The sequence below is a fragment of the Gobio gobio genome (genome assembly GCF_949357685.1).
Source record: "Gobio gobio genome assembly, chromosome: 2".
Classification (NCBI taxonomy): Eukaryota; Metazoa; Chordata; class Actinopteri; order Cypriniformes; family Gobionidae; genus Gobio; species Gobio gobio.
In genome coordinates this window covers 70,755,230-70,779,200 of record NC_137098.1, presented here as the reverse complement: position 1 = coordinate 70,779,200, position 23,971 = coordinate 70,755,230, and the positions used below count along the sequence as shown (strand labels likewise).

Below are 23,971 nucleotides of genomic sequence, written 5' to 3'. Positions count from 1 at the left end.
AACCCTTAAAGACCTAGACAGCAGCCGGCGGCTAAAAATAACTATTGTTCTAAAATGTTTAATAACTTTTAAGCCGCTAATCCAATCTGTATGCTGTAAAATGCACCGAAGAGAGGATAATCTCAGATTTTCAGAAGTATACCACTTTTGCGATTGATTATTCAGAGGCTCTGTGGTGAGCGTGGATGCATCATCAAAATCTGCAGCATTGATTCGCCAAAGAAACGCATGTGGGTTGTTCCCCTGAGCCAAACAGAAACGATTGTTGATCATTAGTCCCACCCCTCTGCCGGGATTCATTGAAACTGTCATCAACTCAACCAATAAACATAGTGTTTGGTCTTTTGAACCACCAATCACATGTTTCTCTGACACAAGGTTAAAGTGGGTGTGTATTTGCGTGCATGAAAATAAAGCATAAAGAGCACTCTCTCAAAGAGCACAGCACACAAAAGTCAGTATATTTCTCGATTTGTATGTAGTTTGTGTTTTACACCGTTTCAGTGTTCTGTTATTATATAACAATCGTCTCGGTTACGTATGTAACCCTCGTTCCCTGAGGAGGGAACGGAGACGTACGTTAGTGACTAATGAATGGGGGGGTTTCGCTTAGAAGCCAATTACCTTCGAGAATATAACAGCGCCCAATGGCGTGCCAATGCCATGGGCCTCCGGAATTTGCATGCGTAACTCCGCCCCACCTCGTGGGTATATAAGGAAGTACGCTGGCAACATCGCATTATGTATCTGCTGCGGAGCCAAGACTTACCTTCTTGTCCCTCAAGAGGTCGTGATGGGCAGATATTGCAGCCACATACACTTTAAGGGTGGAGGGAGACAGCCTTCGCTCCAACCCCTCCTGGAGGAACGATAGCATGGACCCGATTGGGCATTTCCAGGGGTCTTCTTGGTGGGAAGAGCACCAGGTGACGAAGAGGTTCCACTTTAACGCATAGGCATGCCGAGTAGACTCTGCCCTAGCGGAAGTGATGGTGGTGACCACCGCAGGTGGTAGGCCACTCAAACCTGCCTCGTCCCGTCTAGAAGCCACACATGGAGCTTACAGAACGCTGGACGCGGGTGACATAGGGTGCCCTGTCTCTGAGAGAGGAGGTCCGGTCTCAGAGGAATCGGCCAGGGAGGGGCTGTCGCAAGGAGAAGCAGTTCTGAGAACCAGGTCTGGCCGTGTCAATACGGGGCGACCAACATGACCTGCTCCTTGTCCTCCCTGATCTTGCACAGTACCCGTGCGAGAAGGCTCACTGGGGGAAACGCATATAAGCGTAGGCCCCGCGGCCAGCTGTGCGCCAGTGCATCCTTGCCGAGCGTGCCATCGGTCAGGGAATAATACAAGCTGCAATGGGAAGAGTCGTGGGAGGCAATCAGATCTACCTGCGCGTCGCCGAACTGTTCCCAAATCAGCTGGACCATCTGGGGATGGAGTCTCCATTCTCCAGGAAGTGGCTGAATCCGTGAGAGCTCGTCGGCTGCACGGTTCAGTTCTCCCGGGATGTGGACAGCATGAAGGACCTCAGGTGCTTCTGACTCCATAGGACGAGATGGCGGGCGAGTTGAGACATACGGCGGGAGCGTAGACCACCCTGTCGGTTGATGTACGCTACTACTTCAGCAACGCTCGGAAGCGGTGCAAGGCGAACCGTACAGCAACTCGAGGCAATTGACATGCAGAAGGCGCTGGGGTCCTGTCCAGGAGCCCGTGGCTGCTTGTCCATTGCACATGGCACCCCAGCCCGTGGATGAGGCATCTGTTGACACAACAATATGCCTGGAAACTCGTTCTAAGGACACTCCGGTCCGTAGAAAACTGAGGTTCGACCACGGGGAGAGAGTCTGTAAGCAGGCTCGAGTCACTGGGACTGGGATCCGGGAGCGTGCCAGACCGCCATGCCCATCTCGGGACTCTATTGCGTAGCCAGTGCTGAAGCGACCTCATAAGAAGAAATCCGAGCGGTGTTACCACAGCTGCAGATGCCCAGGAGCCTCTGAAATTGTTTCAGTGGAACCGCACTCTTGCTCTCGATTTGACGGAGGCAAGTCAGCAGAGACTGCGCGCGCAAGCTGCGCATACATGACGACCGAGTCGATATCCATACCGAGAAAAGAGATCCTCTGCACGGGGCAAAGTTTGCTCTTCTCCCAGATGACCTGAAGGCCCAGACGGGCTAAGTGTTGGAGCACTAGATCTCTGTTCGCAAACCTACGCCCGAGAGTGACTCATTATGAGCCGTCGAGGTAGTTCAGGATGCGAACCCCGTGCTGCCAAAGGGGCGCAAGGGCTGCCTCGGCAATCTTCGTAAAGACGCGAGGGGACAGAGATAGCCCGAATGGGAGGACCGCGTCCTGATATGCCCGCCCCTCGAAAGCAAACCGTAGGAACGGTCTGTGTCGAGGTAGGATGGAGACATGAAAGTAGGCGTCCTTCAGGTCGATCGCTGCAAACCAATCGTCCGGACGAACGCATTCGAAAAGGCGTTTCGCTGTCAACATCTTGAACGGAAGCCTGTGAAGGTATCGGTTCAAGATGCGCAGGTCCAGGATCGGTCGTAACCCACCGGTCTTTTTGGGTACAATGAAGTAGGGGCTGTAAAACCCGGACTTCATCTCGGCTGGAGGGACAGGCTCTATCGCACCCTTCGCCAGTAGGGTAGCAATCTCCGCTCGCATGACAGGGGCATTGGCCCCGACCATAGTGAAGCGGACTCCCCGAAAGCAGGGAGGAACCTGCACGAACTGAATCGCATAGCCGTGCCTGACGGTCTTCGCGACCCAGCGGGACAGTCCCGGAAGCTGAAGCCAGGCTCCCAGGAACTGCACCAGCGGGGTCAGTCGGACCACAGACGTACCCAGGGTGGGGCAGCGAGGCAGCGTTACCGGCCCGGACGTGGGAGGCGTTTGGGCGTCCCGGTGTGGGGGCACGGTTAACGGCTGCATCCTGACAGAGGAGACAAGGGAAGGACGCACGTTCCACTGGGGTCTGCTCTGAGAGGAGGCTGGCGAGAGAGACGGACGAGAGAGGCGCGGCCCGGAGGCGGCGCACACTGCCATCACCGGTCTCTGGGTCCTCAGAGACAGGGACATCAGTTCTTCCCAAGCGAAGGATTTTCTCCCGGCCCTCCACCCGGGGAAGGAGAGGCCCTGCTCCCATCCCCTGGGAAGAACTGGAACCCATCTCTGAGTTGTCCACCTCCAGCCTGGCGTTTAGTCAGGCTGTAGAGCGGAATGGGCGTCATCCTGCAACCACCTCCACGGCGCGGCCCAGGTGAAGGCTGCTGCTGGGCCGGGTGGGCGGGAGGGGGGAGGGCAGTGAGTGGGCTGAGGCGACTAAGCCGGCAGCTGGTGCAGCAGCTGGCCACCGAGGCAGTATGTGTTACAGCCTCAGTCTGCTTCGGGCGGCCGAGAACCGTTGGGCGCAGTTCTCAGCCGCACCGCCGAAGAGGCCAGCCTGGGATATTGGCGAGTTGAGGAGGCGGGCCCGCTCAACGTCCTCCACATCACCAGGTAAGGCCAAGTGATTCTCCTGGACCACAGCTGTGGACATTTCCCGTTCCAGGGAGCGTGTGGCCACCTTCACCCCCCGGGGGGGGGCGGGATCAAAGGCGGCACACAGCTCATAGAAGAGCCCTGGGTCGGCTCCACCCTTGTGCATGTGCAAAGGGGCGGCGGCCTGCCCTGTAGCTCTGCAGGACCACGCCACCGAAGTATACGAGCCCACAGGCTTGGGAGGGTGCTTAGGACAGCCACACCACGCCACGTCAAAGCCCTCTGTGGACACCGTAGTGCGCAACAGAGAGTTCAACAGTGGAGGGAGGAGGCCCCAGTGTACCCTGGGCCGCGGCCCCATCAAGGGCAGAGAAGGTGGAGGAGGCCACCAAATGGTCGCGGGAAGCACGGGGACTTCCGGGACCGCGTGATCTCTTCATGCACCTCGGGAGCGAAAGGCATTGGGGGTGGGGTCCAACAGCTGTCGGGTACTGCCCCCAAAAACCGATCACGCAACCACGAGCGCTCGCGACAGGGCGGAGTCCCACACCAGCGCGAGGCTCGCGGCTGCCCGAGATAACATGGCTGTCAACTCTAGGTCGGATCCGGGAGCGCTGACACACCCGAAGGCGGAGCACAGCCTAATTGTCATCCCCAAAGGACTGGGGCGTACGGGGCGTCAGAAACGGTCACGCTGCTTCAGTCCAGCCCTCGCGGGAAGCGATGTGTGAGAGGGGCCGTGGCCCAAGGAATGATCGTCAGGGTTTTTAATACCACGGCACCGCCCTCAGGTCACCCTGGCCACCAGCCAAAGTACCACCTCTCTCGGAGACGGTAGATTGGGGTGTGGCAGAGGGGACTCTCTCTCCTCACGGAGATCACTTGAGTCTCGACCGCGACATCGCGATGGTCACGTTCCCGCAGTGGGAACATGACACATCCACAAACACTGCCTGAACTTGCTGAAGCCCAAACACGTCGAGCAGTGAATGCGCCCATAGACAGCAACGGAGATCGATTGCACCTGGAAGTGCACTGGTGAACCGTCTTGAAAAAGACGTGCCACGCGCAAGCTCTTTTTGTGAGAGGAAAGCTTTGCAGAGTGCCGAAGCGCCCAGGGGAAACACACACACAGCTGTTGCAGATCACTGCACAGATCAGCAGGCAGGCAATGTGAGATCGCTGGAACGCGCCGTCACACCAAAACCCTGGAGAACCGCTCGTCTCGAAGACTGAAGAGAAGACTTCAGAATTCAGGCTTGCAGGATTGAAGAGCTGCTCTTGGCTCCAAAGCAGAAACATAATGCGATGTTGCCAGCGTACTTCCTTATATACCCACGAGGTGGGGTGGAGTTACGCATGCAAATTACGCATGCCCATGGCATTGGCATTGGCACGCCATTGGGCGCTTTTATATTCTCGAAGGTAATTGGCTTCTAAGCGAAACCCCCCCATTCGTTAGTCACTAACGTACGTCGTAGTGACTGAACGAAAGGGAACTTTCTATTTATTTTACTCCCTGATCTTTTTTGGACACATCTACATTGTCAGTACATTGTCATACACCTGTTTTCACTCAAAAACGCCTAGAATAATATTATAATAAAAAATGGTTATAACTTGCTGAGAGATTGTTACATGTAAATAAAATTTCATCTGGAAGTCTAAAACAACCAAGTCTAACTTTCTAAAGGAAAAAATCCAAACTTCATGAAGTTCTGTTTGAGTTTGCAGTAAAAACACCACATTTTTGCTGCCGTTTTTCTTAAAATTCTATTAATTTAATTCATTCTCAGAGTAAATAAATGTAAAATGGGTACTTAAAATTAGCTAGATGGAAACCTCATGTTCTCTTGTTTAAAATGATATATGACACGTAAAGCTAACTGCTAGAATGGATGAGAAAATCAAAGAAGAGGCAAGTCAGGCGCCCCAAAAATGTTCTAGGTCTTTAAGGGTTAAATGTCTTTACAAAGCAGGAATAAACACAAAGAATATCTGACTATATCAATGCATGATGTCAATCAGAGAAATATGTCTAATAATTATAGCTTCACAAAGAGCTCAAATGAATAAACATTGTTTAAAAGAATTATGAATGCATGTATTATACAGGGAGTGCAGAATTATTAGGCACGTTGATTTTCTGATCATATTTTTTTTCCAGGCACATTTGACCAATTCCAAACCACAGTAATCCTAATAACTACTATTGATTTAGTATTTAATAATGTATAAGTGATATATAATTGTTCATGAAGGCTGGAAATGAAAATCTCCTTATATTCAGGTGTGCAGAATTATTAGGCATGTTTTCTTTTACAGATAAATTGAGCCAAAAAAGAGATTTAACTCAGACTGAAAAGTCAAAAAGTATTAAATGCCCATGAGAAGGATGCAATACTAATGCAATACTAGACATTGCAGTTAAGGCATGACCATTGGACAGTGAAATGCTCGTTGGGTCAGCAGGGTCAGACAAAAACATGTGGCGGAGAAAAGACACCTATTAACCGCAAAAGAATTAAGAATTAAGGTGAAGAATTAAGGGTGAAACCATCAGGAACCCTTTAGTCTCCAGCGCCACCATTTTCCAGAGCTGCAACCTACCTGGAGTCTCCAGAAGTGCAAGGTGTCAGGATCTCAGAGACTTCAGTTAGGTAAAGAATCCTAAAAAATGACCCCCACGAGATAAGAATCACAAGCTGAAGTGTTGTAAAATACATGAAGCCTGCTTTTTTATAGGCTTTATAGGTTTTATAGGTTGAGAATGACTCTTGAAGGACCAGCACCACATCCTCTAGTACCACTGTTTGAAGAATTCATCTTCCAGAATCTGGCAGTACGTTTTGGGAGTTCATTTTAGTCCATCCTGAAGTCCGTTTTGCAGAGATGGACTAAAAATGAACTCCCAAAACGTACTGCCAGATTCTGGAAGATGAATTCTTCAAACAGTGGTACTAGAGGATGTGGTGCTGGTCCTTCAAGAGTCACTCTCAACCTATCTGTCCATAAAGCCTATAAAAAAACCTTCTTCATGTATTTTACAACACTTCAGCTTATGATTCTTATTTAGTGGGGGTCATTTTTTAGGATTCTTTACCTAACTGAAGTCTCTGAGATCCTGACACCTTGCACTTCTGGAGACTCCAGGTAGGTTGCAGCTCTGGAAAATGGTGGCGCTGGAGACTAAAGGGTTCCTGATGGTTTCACCCTTAATTCTTCACCTTAATTCTTAATTCTTTTGCAGTTAACAGGTGTCTTTTCTTCACCACCTGTTTTTGTCTGACCCTGCTGACCCAACGAGCATTTCACTGTCCAATGGTCATGCCTTAACTGCAATGTCTAGTATTGCATTAGTATTGCATCCTTCTCATGGGCATTTAATACTTTTTGACTTTTCAGTCTGAGTTAAATCTCTTTTTTGGCTCAATTTATCTGTAAAAGAAAACATGCCTAATAATTTTGCACACCTGAATATAAGGTGATTTTCATTTCCAGCCTTCATGAACAATTATATATCACTTATACATTATTAAATACTAAATCAATAGTAGTTATTAGGATTACTGTGGTTTGGAATTGGTCAAATGTGCCTGGAAAAAATATATGATCAGAAAATCAACGTGCCTAATAATTCTGCACTCCCTGTATTTATGTGAGTATTTGGCTACTTGTAAATTAATATAATAATTATATGAATATATTGTATGAATTAAAAGTAATTATAATTCATATAGCCTAATATAAATATAATAAATAATTAGCACCAAAAGATGAGCAATTTTGTCCTTAAAGTTTTTTCACTATAAACTGCTTTAATTTGGAATGAGAGAAAAAGGGGGTGTGGCTTTATTGCATCTTTACTTGCAGCTGAATGGTCCAGTTTGGGTTTGCGATCTCTAACCCAGAAGAAAACCTCCAGAGCAGGTACTATGGTGATGAACGTCTCGGTTACGTATGTAACCCTCGTTCCCTGAGGAGGGAACGGAGACGTACGTTATTGACTAACGAATGGGGGGGTTTCGCTTAGAAGCCAATCATCTTTGAGTATTCAACAGCGCCCAATGGCAGTGCCAATGCCATGGGCATGCGGAATTTGCATGCGTAACTCCGCCCCACCTCGTGGGTATATCAGGAAGTACGCTGGCAACATCGCATTATGTTACTGCTGCAGGAGCCAAGACTGAACTCCGCGTTCCAGGCAGCACAGCTGACGTGGCAAAGGAAACATACGTCTCCGTTCCCTCCTCAGGGAACGAGGGTTACATACGTAACCGAGACGTTCCCTTTCGTTCAGTCACTACGACGTACGTTAGTGACTAACGAATGGGGGATCCTATACAACAACGCCACTCAGCTGTCATCCAGTGCCCTGCGTAAGTGTGAGATCCCGCCACTAAGGCCGTAGGACTCCCACTTATCACAGGATTACCAAGGTACACTGGGAAGCATATCCCAGTGAGGGAATGCCAAGATGCCTACCCGTGGGGAGGACTTAGAGAATACACATATGACCCGCTAAGGGCTGCATATGGAAGATCTCTAGGGTACCAGCCGAAGGTGGATTTTTAACCCTAGGGGCGGCAGGGACTTGCCAAGGGAAAGACACCTGCTCGCTGAGGAGGCTTACGGAGGAAATACTCGTGTGGGGGTCGCCGGAGGGGAACCATGCACACGGAGCACCTGGCCGGACATGAGGGTCTGGGCTCGAAAGGGCAGACTGAACTGATGTCGGCGTAAGCAGTGCTGGAGGAGCTCAGGGCTCTCGGGGAGCTCACCTGAGGAAAATATCGCACGTATCCAGTCCTGGGAGTGGAATGGCGAGCAAGCGAAGACACCTGAGCCTGGTCCATTACCGGCCACCCGTAGGGGCGAGTACATAGTCGGACACTGGCTCCACTCGGAGATTGTAGAACCTGGCGAATGTGTTGGGTGTCGCCCAGCCTGCAGCTCTGCAGATGTCTGTTAGCGAGGCGCCATGCGCTAGAGCCCAAGAGGAGGCCACACTCCGGGTGGAGTGTGCCCTCACACCAAGGGGACATGGTCGGCCTTGCTGCTGGTAAGCCAAAACAATGGTGTCCACTATCCAGTGAGACAACCTCTGCTTTGAGAGAGCACTCTTCCTTCCGCTCTCCACCATAACAGACAAAGAGCTGGTCTGAGGTCCTGAAACACTGCGTCATGTCTACGTAGGCGCGGAGAGCGCGTACTGGACAGAGCAATGCCAAGGCTGGGTCTGCCTCCTCCAAAGGCAGCGCTTGCAGGTTCACCACCTGATCTCGGAACGGAGTGGTGGGAACCTTGGGCACATATCCGGGCCGGGGTCTCAGGATCACGTGAGAGTTAGCCGGCCCGAACTCAAGGCACGCTTCGTCAACCGAAAATGCTTGCAGGTCCCTGACCCTCTTAAGCGAGGCCAATGCGGTCAGCAGAGCCGTCTTAATAGACAAGAAATTAATCTCAGCCGACCGCAAAGGCTCAAAGGGAGGCCTCTACAGAGCACTTAAGACTACTGAGAGGTCCCAAGAGGGAACGAGAGGAGAGCGAGGAGGATTCAGTCTCCTCGCCCCCCTTAGGAACCTGATGATCAGGTCGTGCTGCTACTTACCTTATTGTCTCCCAGGAGATCGTGGTAGGCAGATATTGCGGCCACGTACACTTAAGGGTGGAAGGAGACAGCCTTCGTCCCACCCCCTCCTGGAGAAACGAAGCACAGACCCGATCGGGCATTTCCAGGGGTCTTCCTGGCGGTAAGAGCACCATGTGACGAAGAGGTCCCACTTCAACGCATAGAGGTGTCGTGTAGACTCTGCCCTAGCGGAAGTGATGGTAGCGACCACCGCAGGTGGAGGGCTACTCAAACCAGCCGCGTCCCGTCCAGAAGCCACACGTGGAGCTTCCAGAACGCTGGACGCGGGTGCCAAAAGGTGCCCCGTCTCTGAGTGAGGAGTCTCAGAGGAATAGGCCAGGGAGGGGCTGTCGCAAGGAGTAGCAGTTCTGAGAACCAGGTCCGGCCGTGCCAACGGGGCGACCAACATGACCTGATCCTTGTCCTCCCTGATCTTGCACAGTACCTGTGCGAGAAGGCTCACTGGGGGAAACGCATAATTGCGTAGCCCCGACGACCAGCTGTGCGCCAGTGCATCCGTGCCGACCATAGGTCAGGGAATAATACAGGGAGCAATGGGAAGAGTCCTGGGAGGCAACAGGACTACCTGTGCGTCGCCGAACCGTTCCCATATCAGCTGGACCGTCTGGGGATGGAGTCTCCATTCTCCAGGAAGTGGCTGAAGCCGTGAGCTCGTAGGCTGCACGGTTCAGGACTCCCGGGATGTGGACAGCATGAAGGGACCTCAGATGCTTCTGACTCCAAAAAACGAGATGGCGGGCGAGTTGAGACATACGGCGGGAGCGTAGACCGCCCGGCCGTGTCGTCTGTCCTGACTAGTACATGTTGACCCTTCAGCAACGCTCGGAAGCGGTGCAGGGCGAACCGTACTGCCAGCAACTCGAGGCAATTGACATGCAGAAGGCGCTGGGGTCCTATCCAGGAGCCCGCGGCTGCTTGTCCATTGCACATGGCACCCCAGCCCGTGGATGATGCATCTGTTGATACAACAAGATGCCTGGAAACTCGTTCTAAGGACACTCCGGTCCGTAGAAAACTGAGGTTCGACCACGGGGAGAGAGTCTGTAAGCAGGCCCGAGTCACTTGTACCCGGAGCGTGCCAGACCGCCATGCCCATCTCGGGACTCGATCGCGTAGCCAGTGCTGAAGCGGTCTCATATGAAGCAATCCGAGCGGCGTTACCGCGGCTGCAGATGCCATATGCCCCAGGAGCCTTTGAAAATGTTTCAGTGGAACCGCATTCTTGCCCTCGATTTGACGAAGGGAAGTCAGCAGAGACTGCGCGCGCGCGCTCGAAAGCTGCGCGCACATGGCGACCGAGTCGATATCCATACCGAGAAAAGAGATCCTCTGCGCGAGGCAAAGTTACTCTTCTCCCAGTTGACCCGAAGGCCCAGACGGGCTAGGTGATGGAGCACCAAATCTCTGTGTCCGCAAACCTGCTCTCGAGAGTGACCCAGTATGAGCCAGTCGTCGAGGTAGTTCAGGATGCGAACCCCGTGCTGCCGAAGGGGCGCAAGGGCTGCCTCTGCAATCTTCGTAAAGACGCGAGGGGACAGAGATAGCCCGAATGGTAGAACTGCGTACTGATATGCCCGCCCCTCGAAAGCAAACCGTAGGAACGGTCTGTGTCGAGGTAGAATGGAGACATGGAAGTAGGCGTCCTTCAGGTCGATCGCTGCAACCAATCGTCTGGACGAACGCATTCGAAAAGGCGTTTCGCTGACAACCTCTTGAACGGAAACCGGTGGAGGTAACGGTTCAAGACGCGCAGGTCCAGGATCGGTCAAGCCCACCGGTCTTTTTGGGTACAATGAAGTACGGGCTGTAAAACCCGGAATTCACGTCGGCTGGAGGGACAGGTTCGATCGCACCCTTCGCCAGTAGGGTGGCAACCTCGGCTCGCATGACGGGGGCATTAGCCCCGATCATAGTGGAACGGACTCCCCGGAAGCAGGGAGGAACCTGCGCGACCTGAATCGCGTAGCCGCACCTGACTGTCTTCGCGACCCAGCAGGACAGCCCTGGAATCTGAAGCCAGGCTCCCAGGAACTGCACCAGCGGGGTCAATCAGACTACAGGTGTACCCGGAGTGGGGCAGCGATGCAGCGTTACCGACCCGGACAAGGGAGGCTGTTGGGCGTTCCGGTGTGGGGGTGCGGTTAACGGCTGCGTCCCGACAGAGGAGACCAGGGAAGGACGCGCGTTCCACTGGGGTCTGCTCTGCCAGGAGGCTGGCGACAGAGAGGGATGCGAGTGGCGGGACCCGTGGGTGGCGCGCACTGTCATCACCGGTCTCTGGGTCCTCAGAGACAGGAACATGAGTTCTTCCCAAGCGCTGCTAGCCCGGGGGCCAGCAGCGGAAGGATTTTCCCCCGGCCCTCCACCGGGGGAAGGAGAGGCCCTGCTACCATCCCCTGGGAAGAACTGGAACCCATCTCTGAGTTGTCCACCTCCAGCATGGGGTTTAACCAGTCTGGGGAGCGGACTGGGCGACATCCTCAACCACCTCCACGGCGCGGCCCAGGTTAAGGCTGCTGCTGGGGCCGGGCGGGAAGAGGGAGGGCGCCCTCGGCGGCGAGCGGACTGAGGCGACTGAGGCGACTGAGCCGGCGGCTGGTGCAGCAGCTGGCCGCCGGGGCAGTACGTGTTACAGCCTCAGTCTGCTCTGGGGCGGCCGAGAACTGTTGGGCACAGTTCTCAGCCGCGCCGCCGAAGAGGCCAGCCTGGGATATGGGTGAGTTGAGGGGGCGGGCCCACTCAACGTCCTCCAAATCACCAGGTAAGGCCAGGTGTTCTCCCGGACCACAGCTGTGGACATCTCCCGACCCAGGGAGCGTGTGGCCACCTTCACCGCCCGGGGGCGGGATCAGTCGCGGCACGCAGCTCAATGAAGAGCCCTGGGTCGGCTCCACCCTTGTGCATGTGCAAAGGGGCGGCGGCCTGCTCTGCAGGACCACGCCACCGAAGTAGACGAGCCCACAGGCTTTGGGAGGGTGCTTAGGACAGCCACACCACGCCACGTCAAGCCCTCTGTGGACACCGTAGTGCGCAACAGAGAGTTCAACAGTGGGGGTGAGGGGGCCCCAGTGTACCCTAGGCCGCGGCCCCATCAAGGGCAGAGAAGGCGGAGGAGGCCACCAAACGATCGCAGGAAGCACGGGGACTTCCAGGACCGCGTGATCTCCTCATGCACCTCGGGAGCAAAAGGCATTGGGGGCGGGGCCCAACAGCTGTCGGGTGCCGTCCCCAAAAACCAATCGCGCAACCACGAGCACTCGCGACTGGGCGGAGTTCCACACCAGCGCGAGACTTGCGGCTGCCCGAGATAACATGGCTGTCAACCTTAGGTCGGATCAGGCAGCGCTGACACACCCGGAGGCGGAGCGCAACTCCTAATCGTCATCCCCAAAGGACTCCAGCCCACCTTGGGATGCGGCGATCGACATCTCACTGCTATCTGGAGCGTGGACGAAACGAACGAGGCGTCAGAGACAGGCCGCTGTTTCAGTCCAACACTCGCGGGTTTAAGCAATGTGCGAGAGGGGGCGTGGCCCGAGGAATGATCGTCGGGGTTCTTAATACCACGGCACCACACCCAGGTCACCCTGGCCACCAGCCAAAGTACCACCTCACTCGGAGACGGTAGATTGGGGTGTGGCAGAGGGGACTCTCTCTCCTCACGGAGATCACTGAGTCTCGACCGCAACATCGCGATGGTCACGTTCCCGCAGTGGGAACATGACGCATCCACAAACACTGCCCGAACGTGCTGAAGCCCAAACACATCGAGCAGTGAATGTGCCCATAGACAGCAACGGAGATCGAACGCACCCGGAAGTGCACGGGCGAACCGTCTTGAAAAAGACGTGCCACGCGCAAGCTCTTTTTGTGAGAGGAAAGCTCTGCAGAGTGCCGAAGCGCCCAGGGAAACACACACACAGCTGTTGCAGATCACTGCACAGATCAGCAGGCAGGCAGCATGAGATCGCTGGAACGCGCCGTAACACCAACACCCTGGAGAACCGCTGGTCTCGAAGACTGAAGAGAAGACTTCAGAATTCAGGCTTGTAGGAGTGAAGAGATCCTCTTGGCTCCAAAGCAGAAACATAATGCGATGTTGCCAGCGTACTTCCTGATATACCCACGAGGTGGGGCGGAGTTACGCATGCAAATTCCGCATGCCCATGGCATTGGCACTGCCATTGGGCGCTGTTGAATACTCGAAGATGATTGGCTTCTAAGCGAAACCCCCCCATTCGTTAGTCACTAACGTACGTCGTAGTGACTGAACGAAAGGGAACACTGTTAAAAACCAATCCACCTTCTTCAGCCCGAAAAACTAGAGTTTGCTCAAACTAATCTCGAATTTACCTGGGTAGCAACTGAAACCAGCTTTGTGCAACAGGCCACTGGTGACTCTTGTGAGTCAGTATCACAAATAAATAAAATAGAATAAAGATACAAATAAAATAAACAGTGCTTTAAGTTTTTTTCAGGTGGGGCTAACAGTATTGATGTTAGAAATACTAAAATAATTTAATAAGGAATCAGATGTAAAATAATTCTGGATGGTCTTCCCTGAATACATTAAATGCAGATTAATCCTTACAATTAAGGTCACAAAAGTTATTCATTCAAGAGCAGTGAGCCATTAATGTTCATCAAACAACAAAAGGCAAAGAACGAATCAGAGACAGCAGCAGATTATTAGTGTGTGACTGTCACTTTAAGAGCTGCACGGATCAAATCTCTTACACAACTGTTCACTTAAGACAAAACCGACTGTTTTTACGTGTATACTCGTCAAGACGGTAATTTTATACACACATTTGTGTGTATTTTACCAAAGCGCAATTTGGTACTCCTGAGCTGTTTGTGAGGCGGCCTATGTGTGTGCAAAACTGTGCATGAGCACCGTCTCTCAGAGAGAACGCGAAAAACTGACAAGACTTAAACAGAAACGCAAATTATACACTTTCAATGATCCAACACCACCTTGGTTGTGCAAGTGACAAATCAACTGTGCAGCTCTTATAGTGTAGATGCGATGAGGCCATTTTGAGAGGGAAAGAGAGAGAGCGAACACGTGCTGTTTGTGAAGATGCATCCCACAGAAAGTTTTCAAATTTGATAAGGAAGTATGAATTGTACTTGCACCTTCGACATTATAATTAGCGCCAGACAGAGATTGAGACGGAGACGCTGCATGTCATGCCATACCTCTCACTATGGAAAGCTGTTTTGACTTTTTCTATATAAAGAAAATTTAGATAAAATCAAAACGGCTTGCCATACTCTCACGGCAAGAGTCAATAAACTTCACAGTATAATCTATTCATGCCGCAGTGCATGCTGGGTACCTTCATAGTTCATATGCTCTGTAGAAATACAGTATGATATTCCAAGAGTGCCGTTAGACACAAGAGAAGTCATGCAATTATTAACCTGGAATAAACTGTCATATCACACTAACTGTTAACGCTGTATGTGTAACATTATAGAACTGGAGGAACTGATGTAATCAGTGTAAAATCCCATTTCCCCTTTGTTGTCTCTTTGTACTGTTCTATGTTGCCTTCATTTCAAAATAAAAACATATAAAAGAATAGCAGCAGGTCAGTTTCATACAGCCGTAAATAGCCTACACACTTGCGCCTCACAGACCAATCAAACGTCTCAGTGGAAACGCGTCAGTAATATCTGGGGCACTTATACATTTTGATATTGACAGTCACCAAAAGTTTCAAACCAAACCAAAGTCTCGGCTTTCTATTATGATAAGAGTTATGCTTCTGCTCCAGACAGTTGTTGAGCTCTCTGTGTATATAGTACACTCACTAATAGTGAATGTTCGTTTGTTTGGCAGAGATTGAGCAAAGAACGGGCAGATACTGCGATCACACGCCACACTATAGCACGTCAAATTTTGCTTGAAATTCATTATAAACTTCGCATCGTTTGAAAGCTGTGACTCGTTAAATAGACCATATATAACACAAAATAGTAAAAAAATTATAAATAGTTACGTCGTTTTATGTATATTTGAGTACGTTTTCGCCACAGTGTGTCTGGTTTCGGTTTCGTTTCAACCAGGCGATTTTATTCCATGCGTCATAATCTACTCGCACATTTAAATAAAATTCAAGTTACTCCAAATTGTACATTAGTGCGCTTATTCGACTATACCAACCTTGTTTCAGTCTTTCTCTCGGAGCTCTCGTGTGTTTGTGCAGGGGCACTGGGGTGGGGTGGCATTGGGGGCGAGGAATCGGATTGGGCAACAGCAGGCTCCGAGTCTGCAGCTTTGGGTGCTTGTCCATACAAAATAATCCATCTGTCAAAACAATTTTGAAAGATAAAATTAGACTCATGGGGTAAGATGACCCAGTCATATTTGGCACAGAAGGCCTCAAGTGGCATGTTGTTACTGGTGTTATTTTTTTTAAATGTAATACTTATTGTAATTAATGGGGCTATTATTTAATATTTTCATGAATTAGATGTTCATTTCAGGCATCTTCACTTTCATTAAAACCTATAGGTTAATTGAGTGAATTCTACAATGACAAAATCTATTATGTTTTTTTATTTTTTATTATGACATATCTTCAATTAAAATATGGCCAATTAAATAACCTACATATTGATATGCTTGTAAATAAGTCATAAAAAATGATATTTTACTGGGATTCAGATTTTTCTGTTATCAGTTATTCAATTATTCTACTAGTAGAATATTTTTTGTATTTTACATTATGACACGGAAGATATAGCCTAAATAGATATAAGAATTATATAAAAAGTAATTTATACATTCTGTAACAGTTTATGGGTTATTATATGAAATTAGGCCTATATTCTACAAAGTGTGCCATTAACAGCAAAGTTGGTGTAATTTATTAGATCAGATCGGGTACAAAAACTTGATTAGACAAGAATTATAATTCTCTTCCAAGAACGTGTATTTTGTACAAGTTGTTAACACTATTAGAAGATCAGGAGCAAAATAATATAGACAGAAATACAAAAACAAACTACCAAATGACTAATTCCGTGGATTGTAATGCATAGGCATACTGTTAATGCGACGACATCCTGGAACTGTATAGTCTCCGCTTTCCAGATTTCAGCGCACAGACTCTGAGTGACTCTGGGGAGCGAGCGGGAAAACACGGTAGCGGATTCGCGGAATCTTTCTCTTCAGCCTGCCTCGAAACAGGATGAGGTTTACCTATACAGTCATAAAGAGCTTTATTGCCAAGTGTGCTTGCACACACAAGGACTTTTTTCTTAGTTCCAGTGCACATATACAATACAAATACAACAAGAAACACATAATACAAATTCTAAAAATAAAAATATGAAAATAGTATAAAAGTATAAGGTCACAGTTAGATTTAGTCGGAATAAACATTTACAGATTATGAACATATTTACAGTATTTGAGTAGCATCAAAAAATATAAATAATCACCTGAGTTTAGAAGATATTGCTCTAAACAGTGGGAGTATTGCACTTACAGGCATATGACATGGGGGTATGTAACTGTTCAAGAGGGAAATGGCCTGTGCACTGTAAAAAATTCAGGCCTCTCCAATTCAACATTTTCTAGTGAGCGATCACATCGACATTTTTCAATTGGCCAAATTGAATTTCTGTGAATTGAATTGTATCCATTGTGGCAACAGTCTGTTAACATGGGCTCAGTTAGAAATAATATGTTGAGCCAATGGAAAAATGTAATTTACCAACACTGCTGTAAAACTTTTCAAGCCTCTCCAATTTAACATTTTCTAGTGACTGTGAATTGATACAAATTAATTCACAGAAATTCAATTTGACCAACTAAAATATTTAGATGTGATCGGTCACTAGAAAATGTTGAATTGGAGAAATATTTTACAGTGAAACTGTGTGGTTGGTCCAATTAAATATTTAACATTTTAGTTACAGTAGTTTATTTCTCACTGTCCCAAAAGACAAAAATTACTAAAAACATAAATATATTAAGCAAAATGAACACAGACAACAGGGTTGACATTTTATCACACTTTATTAACAAGTAAATTCCAACACAGGATATTTGGTGAAAATACATTCTTTTCAATAAGGAAAAACTCTGAATATTCAAGAAGTCTTCTGCATAACAGCAGTGCCGGCCCTAGCCTCTTTGGCGCCCTAGGCAAGATTTTATTTATTTTTTGCGCCCCCTTATATTGCGATTTATATCATTAAGTATTTAGCCAAAATAATAATAAAAAAATATTAATAACTCTTGTATAGCACTTTTCTAGATACCCAAAGTCGCTTTATGAGAAAACATGAGCCTATATTATTTTGCCTTTGACGTTTTCATTTATTTAATAAAAAAAGGTTTCAAACTCACATAGTGTACTTAAATAGTGTAAATAAAAGTGAAACACTTTTGGTAAAAAAACAAACAAACAATAAAATAAACAAAAGCCACATTAAAAATAAATCCAAATAACTGGATCATAATTTACTCAAATATAAAAACAAATTAAACAACAATGATTGAAATAATACAGTAAAAGTATGATACAGCACTAAAAATAACAAGACTAATATAAAATTATTCAATAGCCTAAATAAGAAAACTAACAAAACAAATCACAAATTAAACTTAAATAGCTGCAGTTAGCAAAGTTTAGTGCACCCAGTAACTTTATCTTGCTACAAAAAAGATTTATTTAAAGTGCCCCCTAGTGGTGGTTTGTGCCATCAGGTAATAATAATTTACTTGTTTTGTAAAACAAGAGATCCAAAAATGTGTTTAAATATTCAAAATGCAATATTTTTCGGTAAAAATTCAAACACTGAACCAAATGCAAATCTAAATCACTAAATAACAAAATTATAATTTACCTTAGACAAAAGAAAAATAAATTAAAGGCAATAAACCAGGAAAAAATTCAAATGTAACTTAAACAATTGCAATTTGCATAGTAACTATTTAACAAAAAAAAAAAATAATAACTTTAAAGTGCTCTCTAGTGGTGCTTTATAAAACAACATTTACCAAAAGAGCCAACTACAACATCACATCTTCAGCTTTCTCACAGGTTTACTCTCCTGGGGCCTCATTTATAAACGTTGCGTACGCACAAAAGAAGGTGTACGCCGCTCTCTACGCAATAATTGGTATTTATAAAAAGCAAACTTGACGGGAAAATGTGCGGTCCTTCACGCAAGCTCTGACCCAGGCGTACGCACAAAAACGGATGAAATGAGAAATGGCGACACCGTCGGCAGATGGAAGAAACACGTGAAAGTGTGTGAAACTGTAGACCGTTGTGTAAAAGAAATGGCAATAGGCTATGCCTCTCATAAATAACATGAATATTTCACAAAACAAGTATTACAATTAACAGCCTACACGAACACCCGTTTGATCGATCTGCAGTGTAAAACAAACAAAATCAAACGAAAATTACAACAGAAATGCAACAAAAAAAAAAAAGTGAAATATGTTCTGCAACAATATTGGCATGTTATGCAATTCATCCTCATATATAATATGGTAAACAGAACGAAATAATGTACAAAACTGATATTCTCGTCAATGTGTCCGTCTGGCGGAGCAGATATAGATGCAATTAGATAGACAGATAGATAGATAATTAGGGAGATAGATAAATAGATAAATAGATAGATAGATGTATTAATGGTCCACTGGGGAAAGTTGTTTTTATAGTAAAAAATTCTTCATCAGCTACGGAATCATGGTATTCATGCAAATGCCTTTAGTTTGTTTTATTTTCGATAAAATAACTGACGTATGTCTCAACCATTCAGAAAGCTGCAAGAAATTACATTTGCACTGAACTATTTCCCATTTCCACGTAGATAATAGGGATAGGGATTAATAGGGATTCCCCAATAATTGCCGCCAGTCTCTCATCAAGAAGGGTCCGCTCCGGTGTCCCTTTCCCACCCGTGGCAGACACACTCTGGCGATGCAGCGCTAGACGCTTTTTTGCCTCGACTTTGATGTCCGACCATTTCTTTTTTATTTCGGCTATGGTCCAAGGTTGTGAGGCTACAACATTTACGGCGTCTGCAACCTTTTGCACTTCAAGTGTCTTTTTGGCATTAGTAATGCCCACACTGTGCCCTCCAAAAAATATTTTTCTCCTCTTTTCCACCTCGCCAACGATAATTTCTACTTCACATTGAGTGAAGTTACGTTTTTTTGATTTCCTCTCTGTATTTGCCATGATTTCGCAATCGATGAATATTAATTTGTGGGCGTTTCACGGACTATTTATGGGCAACTATGGGCGTGACATGAAGCCGCAAAAGCTGCGCTACATTTAGAATTGATTGTGATTTATTAAGGGAAAACTGCGTAGGATGTGCGTGCGCACGGTTTTATAAATCCGAATATTTCTGTGCGTACGCACGTCCTATGTTTCATCCGTACGCCACTTCTGACGCAAATCCTACGCAAAGTTTTATAAATGAGGCCCCTGGCCTTTTTGCCAGCAAAGTCATCTATGACATCATCATATGACAACTGATTTGAAACCACATGGTTGATGCTGATAATGCCAAGTCCACTGAGACGTTCATGCATCATTGTGGTTCTCAAGTATGTTTTAATAAGTTTGAGCTTAGAAAAGCTTCTCTCAGCTGAAGCTACAGTTACCGGGAGAGTGGCTGAGATTCTAAGGGCAACCCACATGTTGGGGTCTGTAAAGTTATCTGTTTAACCGTTAAACTTTAACGTGTTAGCTTAGTGCACGCGCACAATTAATTCATTCAGTGTTTTCTTCACACAGTCTTACCTCTGGCTTTTTTGCGTTTGTCCTCCTCTTCTTTTCGTTTTTTTCTTCCTTGCGCACCAGATAATTTATGAGGCCGTTTTGACATGTCGCCACTTCGCCCCTCGCTGATAGCACGCGCACATATCCAGCACAAGCCATTATTAAACAGAAAGTAAACGAATCGGCACACAGGGCCTGGGTCTCACCTCGCTCCGGTCATCCTTCAGCTGTCAATCAATTGGGGTCGGGTGCAGTAATGCCCTTATTTTGGATTTTTATATAATACAAATGATTAATACTAATTTGAAGTTTAGTTTGCTAAAGATAAAGGCAGTTTGGTTATGTTTGTAACTTTTTATTTATTTAAATTTTTTATCCCATGGCCTCTTTGGCGCCCCCTAGCGAGATTGCGCCCTAAGCATTTGCTTATACTGCCTATATAACGGGCCGGCTCTGCATAAGAGGATGTCTTAATGTGGTGAAGAAAACGCGGCACTGCATAGGCTAAAAACCTGCAAATAAAAATAAAAACTAACATTAATGACAAAGTTCCCCTGCATCACATCTGCCAATAGAATAGAATAGAATAGAATAGAATATACTTTATTGTCCCATTCCTGGGAAATTTGTCTTAGACATCATGACACTGCCAGTATACAATACATACATACATACACTCTCAGAAAAAAAGGTACAAAGCTGTCACTGGGGCAGTACCCTAAGGGAAAAAAGTGAAAAGGTACATCTTTGTACCATATTTACCCCTAAATTATACATAATAGTACCTTAAAGGTACATATTAGTACATTTAAGCTTGTACAGATTAGTACCTTTTAGCTTTTGTACCTTAGGGTACTGCCCCAGTGACAGCTTTGTACCTTTTTTTCTGAGAGTGTACATACATACATAAGAAACCTACATTTGACCGCAGTTGGCACAAAATAATTTTTGTAACGATTTAACTTACACTTCAAAACCCTAAATCGTCTCCTTGATGGTAACAAATTAAAATGAATGTGTAAAATGTGTGTATCATCAGCAACAATTTTCTTAGCTTGCTTAAAAATAGATGCCTCGTACAGCTCTTGTATGGTTCGTTTATCCTCCAACCCTATAATTTTATGAGCTGTGTGTATTAGTCGTGCTAATTTCGCTAATTTAATTTTTAATTGAACAGTCAGATTCCCATACCAAGCAGTGATACCATACCTTATTAAACTTTCAAATACGGACTGATAAAACAAAAACAAGATCTTCTGATTCACCCCAAACACTTTTAACCTTCGCAATAAGTATAACCTTTGCTGTAATCTAGAGCACAGACTGTTAATGTGAGGAGACCAGCATAGTAAGTTGTCTACATAAACACCTAAATATTTGATTGAAGAGACCTGTTCAATAATATGACCATGTATTATCACAGGACTGTGATCCCCCACAGATCTAGGGTCGAAAATCATTTCAGCAGTCTTTTTTTTTCATTTAAAAGCAAAGAATTAGAATCACACCAGCCTACAAAGCTGTCAACATCAAAAAAGTACTGCAAAGGTTTCGTTTTTCTATTCAATAAACTCAGTATTGCAGTATCATCAGAAAATTTGATGGAAAATGTATTCTCCTGACTAGCAACACAATCATTTGTATAAAGTGTAAATAAAATGGGTGAACTGACACAACCTTGCGGGGCCCCTGTATTAATAGTTTTCACTTCAGAATAAGAGTTGTTAACTCTGACCTGTTGTGTCCGATTAGTTAAGAACGAATAGAACCACTTAATGCAGAATGGATTTACGTTTAACTCTATCAACTTTTTTATCAGTATCTTGGGTTGAAGTGTATTAAACGCTGAGCTAAAATCTATAAAAAGTAAACGGGCATATGCATGTGAATCTTCTAAATGGCTATTAACCAAATGAGTGATGCAATTAATAGCATCCTCAGTGCCCCTTCCAACCTTGTATGCAAACTGAAATGGGTCAAGGAATGGTTTGACCTGATCCTTTAAAACAGATACAACAAGCTTTTCAAAGCATTTCATAATATTTGAGGTCAAAGCCACAGGTCTAAAATCACAATTCTCAACTGGGCAAGCTGTCTTAGGAACTGGCGTAATTATAGTTTTTGTCAAGTGACAGAACAGAAGTTTCTTCATTATATAATGAGGATAAGACAAATGACTGGACGGATAAGAAAATCACGAGCTTGACCGATGCCAAATGCAATCTAATTTCACCGTGTTCAACGGTTGCATGCCGCATATATCACACAAATGACTTAATTTACTTATTACCTATTATTTTAGACATATAAGACATGAGGAAAACCATTAGTAAACGAGAACACACTCATGAAACCAATGAATGCATGAACTCAAAATGATTATACAAATGTCTTTTAAACTTCATACTGGGTCATGAAGCAAAACTCTGGAGAATAATTTCAGTGATCAATACTCACCAACGTCTTTGTGAGATGAATATCTCTATTCTCTTGGGAATGTTTGTTTCAGTCTTTAGCACCTGCTGGTTCGGCTCCCGCTCCTGCTGCTCCGCATTTGAAATCTCCACACGAGCGGTTTTCCTCAAGCACATTTTGCGCATGCGTGTACAGTTTTTCGGACGTAGGACTTGTTCATCCAACATGGATGTTTCACTTCAACTTCATAGATTGACTGAGCACAATTAAACATGTTCAGTGAATATACCATTTTATTTTTAAGCTATGATTTGTACAATGCATCTTTTTGCATGGGGATAAATATTTGGAAGTAATTTATTGGGCCAATATGTAATGTTCAATTTTCAAAATTTTTCCCAAAACATTTTATTTACAGTGTGGGAAGAAGCTGTTCCTGTGCCTTGATGTTCTAGGGGCCAGTAATCAGAGTCGCCGTCCTGGGTGTCGCCGAGGTGTCCAGGGTGAGTGGATTTTATGATTTTCCTGCTCTCTTCTTCACTCTGGAAGTGAGTACAGGTCCTGGAGGGTTGGCAGGGGGGCACCAATAATCCTTTCTGCAGTCCAGACTGTCCGTTGTGGTCTCCTGATGTCTGTGAAAGCATTAAAACATGTGAAATGTTTTTAACAAGGTTTCTTCTCATGTGAAGCGCTTGTGTGTTTGACATCAGCATATGTCACTCAGACATTTATTCAGATGACGTTCATTTAAAATCCAGCTCTTACAGAAGCTTAACATCTATAGATATGAAGAGTTCTCAAGAAAAGTTGCAATTGATTAAAATTATGACCAAACGCAGATGCATAGTAAATTTTAACAGGGTTTCTTCGGTTTATCTGTGTTTAGTTTTGCTCGGCTGTCTGTGTGCTTTGGGTTCGTTGTCATTGTTATTTATTAGTTCACACCGGTTCTCTGTTTCAAAACTCTGTGCGAGAGAAGAAAATCAATCCTTCATAAAGAGCAGTGAGAACAATATTTTTTAAAATCTGTCAAGGCTCTGGCAGTGATAAAGGAAACTATACCAAAAGTACAGATATCTTTGAGGTGTACATTGTTGAAGGCTCTAAGGGAATAGATCCAAAGTGTATCATTAATAATTGTACTGCAGGCAAATATAATGTGATTGTTAAATGCGAGAACAAACTCCCTTTGCACTATCATGGACAAGACATCAATCAGAACAAAAACATGGCCTTGCTTTCAAACACCATGATTTGATTTCCATCAGTAGGGAGGAAGATCTGAAGGAGCTTTGCTTTTAAACATTCATTAAAAATGTTGCTATGCCAAGTTTAAAGTGGATATAAATCCAAAAGCATTTCAATAAAGCTTTGTTTGTAGACTATAGTTTGGTATTATAAAGCGAACTTGTCAAATGTACATCTTGAATCCAATGTACGTCGCATTGAATAAAAGCTTCTGACAAAATCATAAATGCATCGTTTCTGTTCTTTTGTGAAATCATAAGGTCTAACAGTGTACATTATGGGATGTTTCAGCTGTAATTCCTCACCATCAGCATTAACAAGTGTGCGTCCATCAACAAAAGTGTGTGTGTGTGTGTGTGTGTGTGTGTGTGTGTGTGTGTGTGTG

General features: G+C 46.0%; 1 protein-coding gene across 3 annotated transcripts in view; it reads right to left on the bottom strand.

The window, feature by feature from the left end:
• The window catches only part of LOC307120693 (putative serine/threonine-protein kinase nek3), an 85,524-nt gene extending 70,052 nt beyond the window's left edge, over positions 1–15,472 (bottom strand). Inside the window, exon 1 of one of the 3 annotated variants that reach the window (XM_079807829.1) lies at positions 15,327–15,472. Coding sequence is in view for 1 of the 3 variants with exons in the window: in XM_079807831.1 (XP_079663957.1) it covers positions 15,287–15,300 (14 nt within the window). In the remaining 2 variants the exon portion in view is untranslated. Of the gene's footprint in view, positions 1–15,286 lie in introns of all 3 variants that reach the window. The other 2 variants (XM_079807830.1, XM_079807831.1) reach the window with 2 other exon arrangements.
• Positions 15,473–23,971: the final 8,499 nt, after the last annotated feature.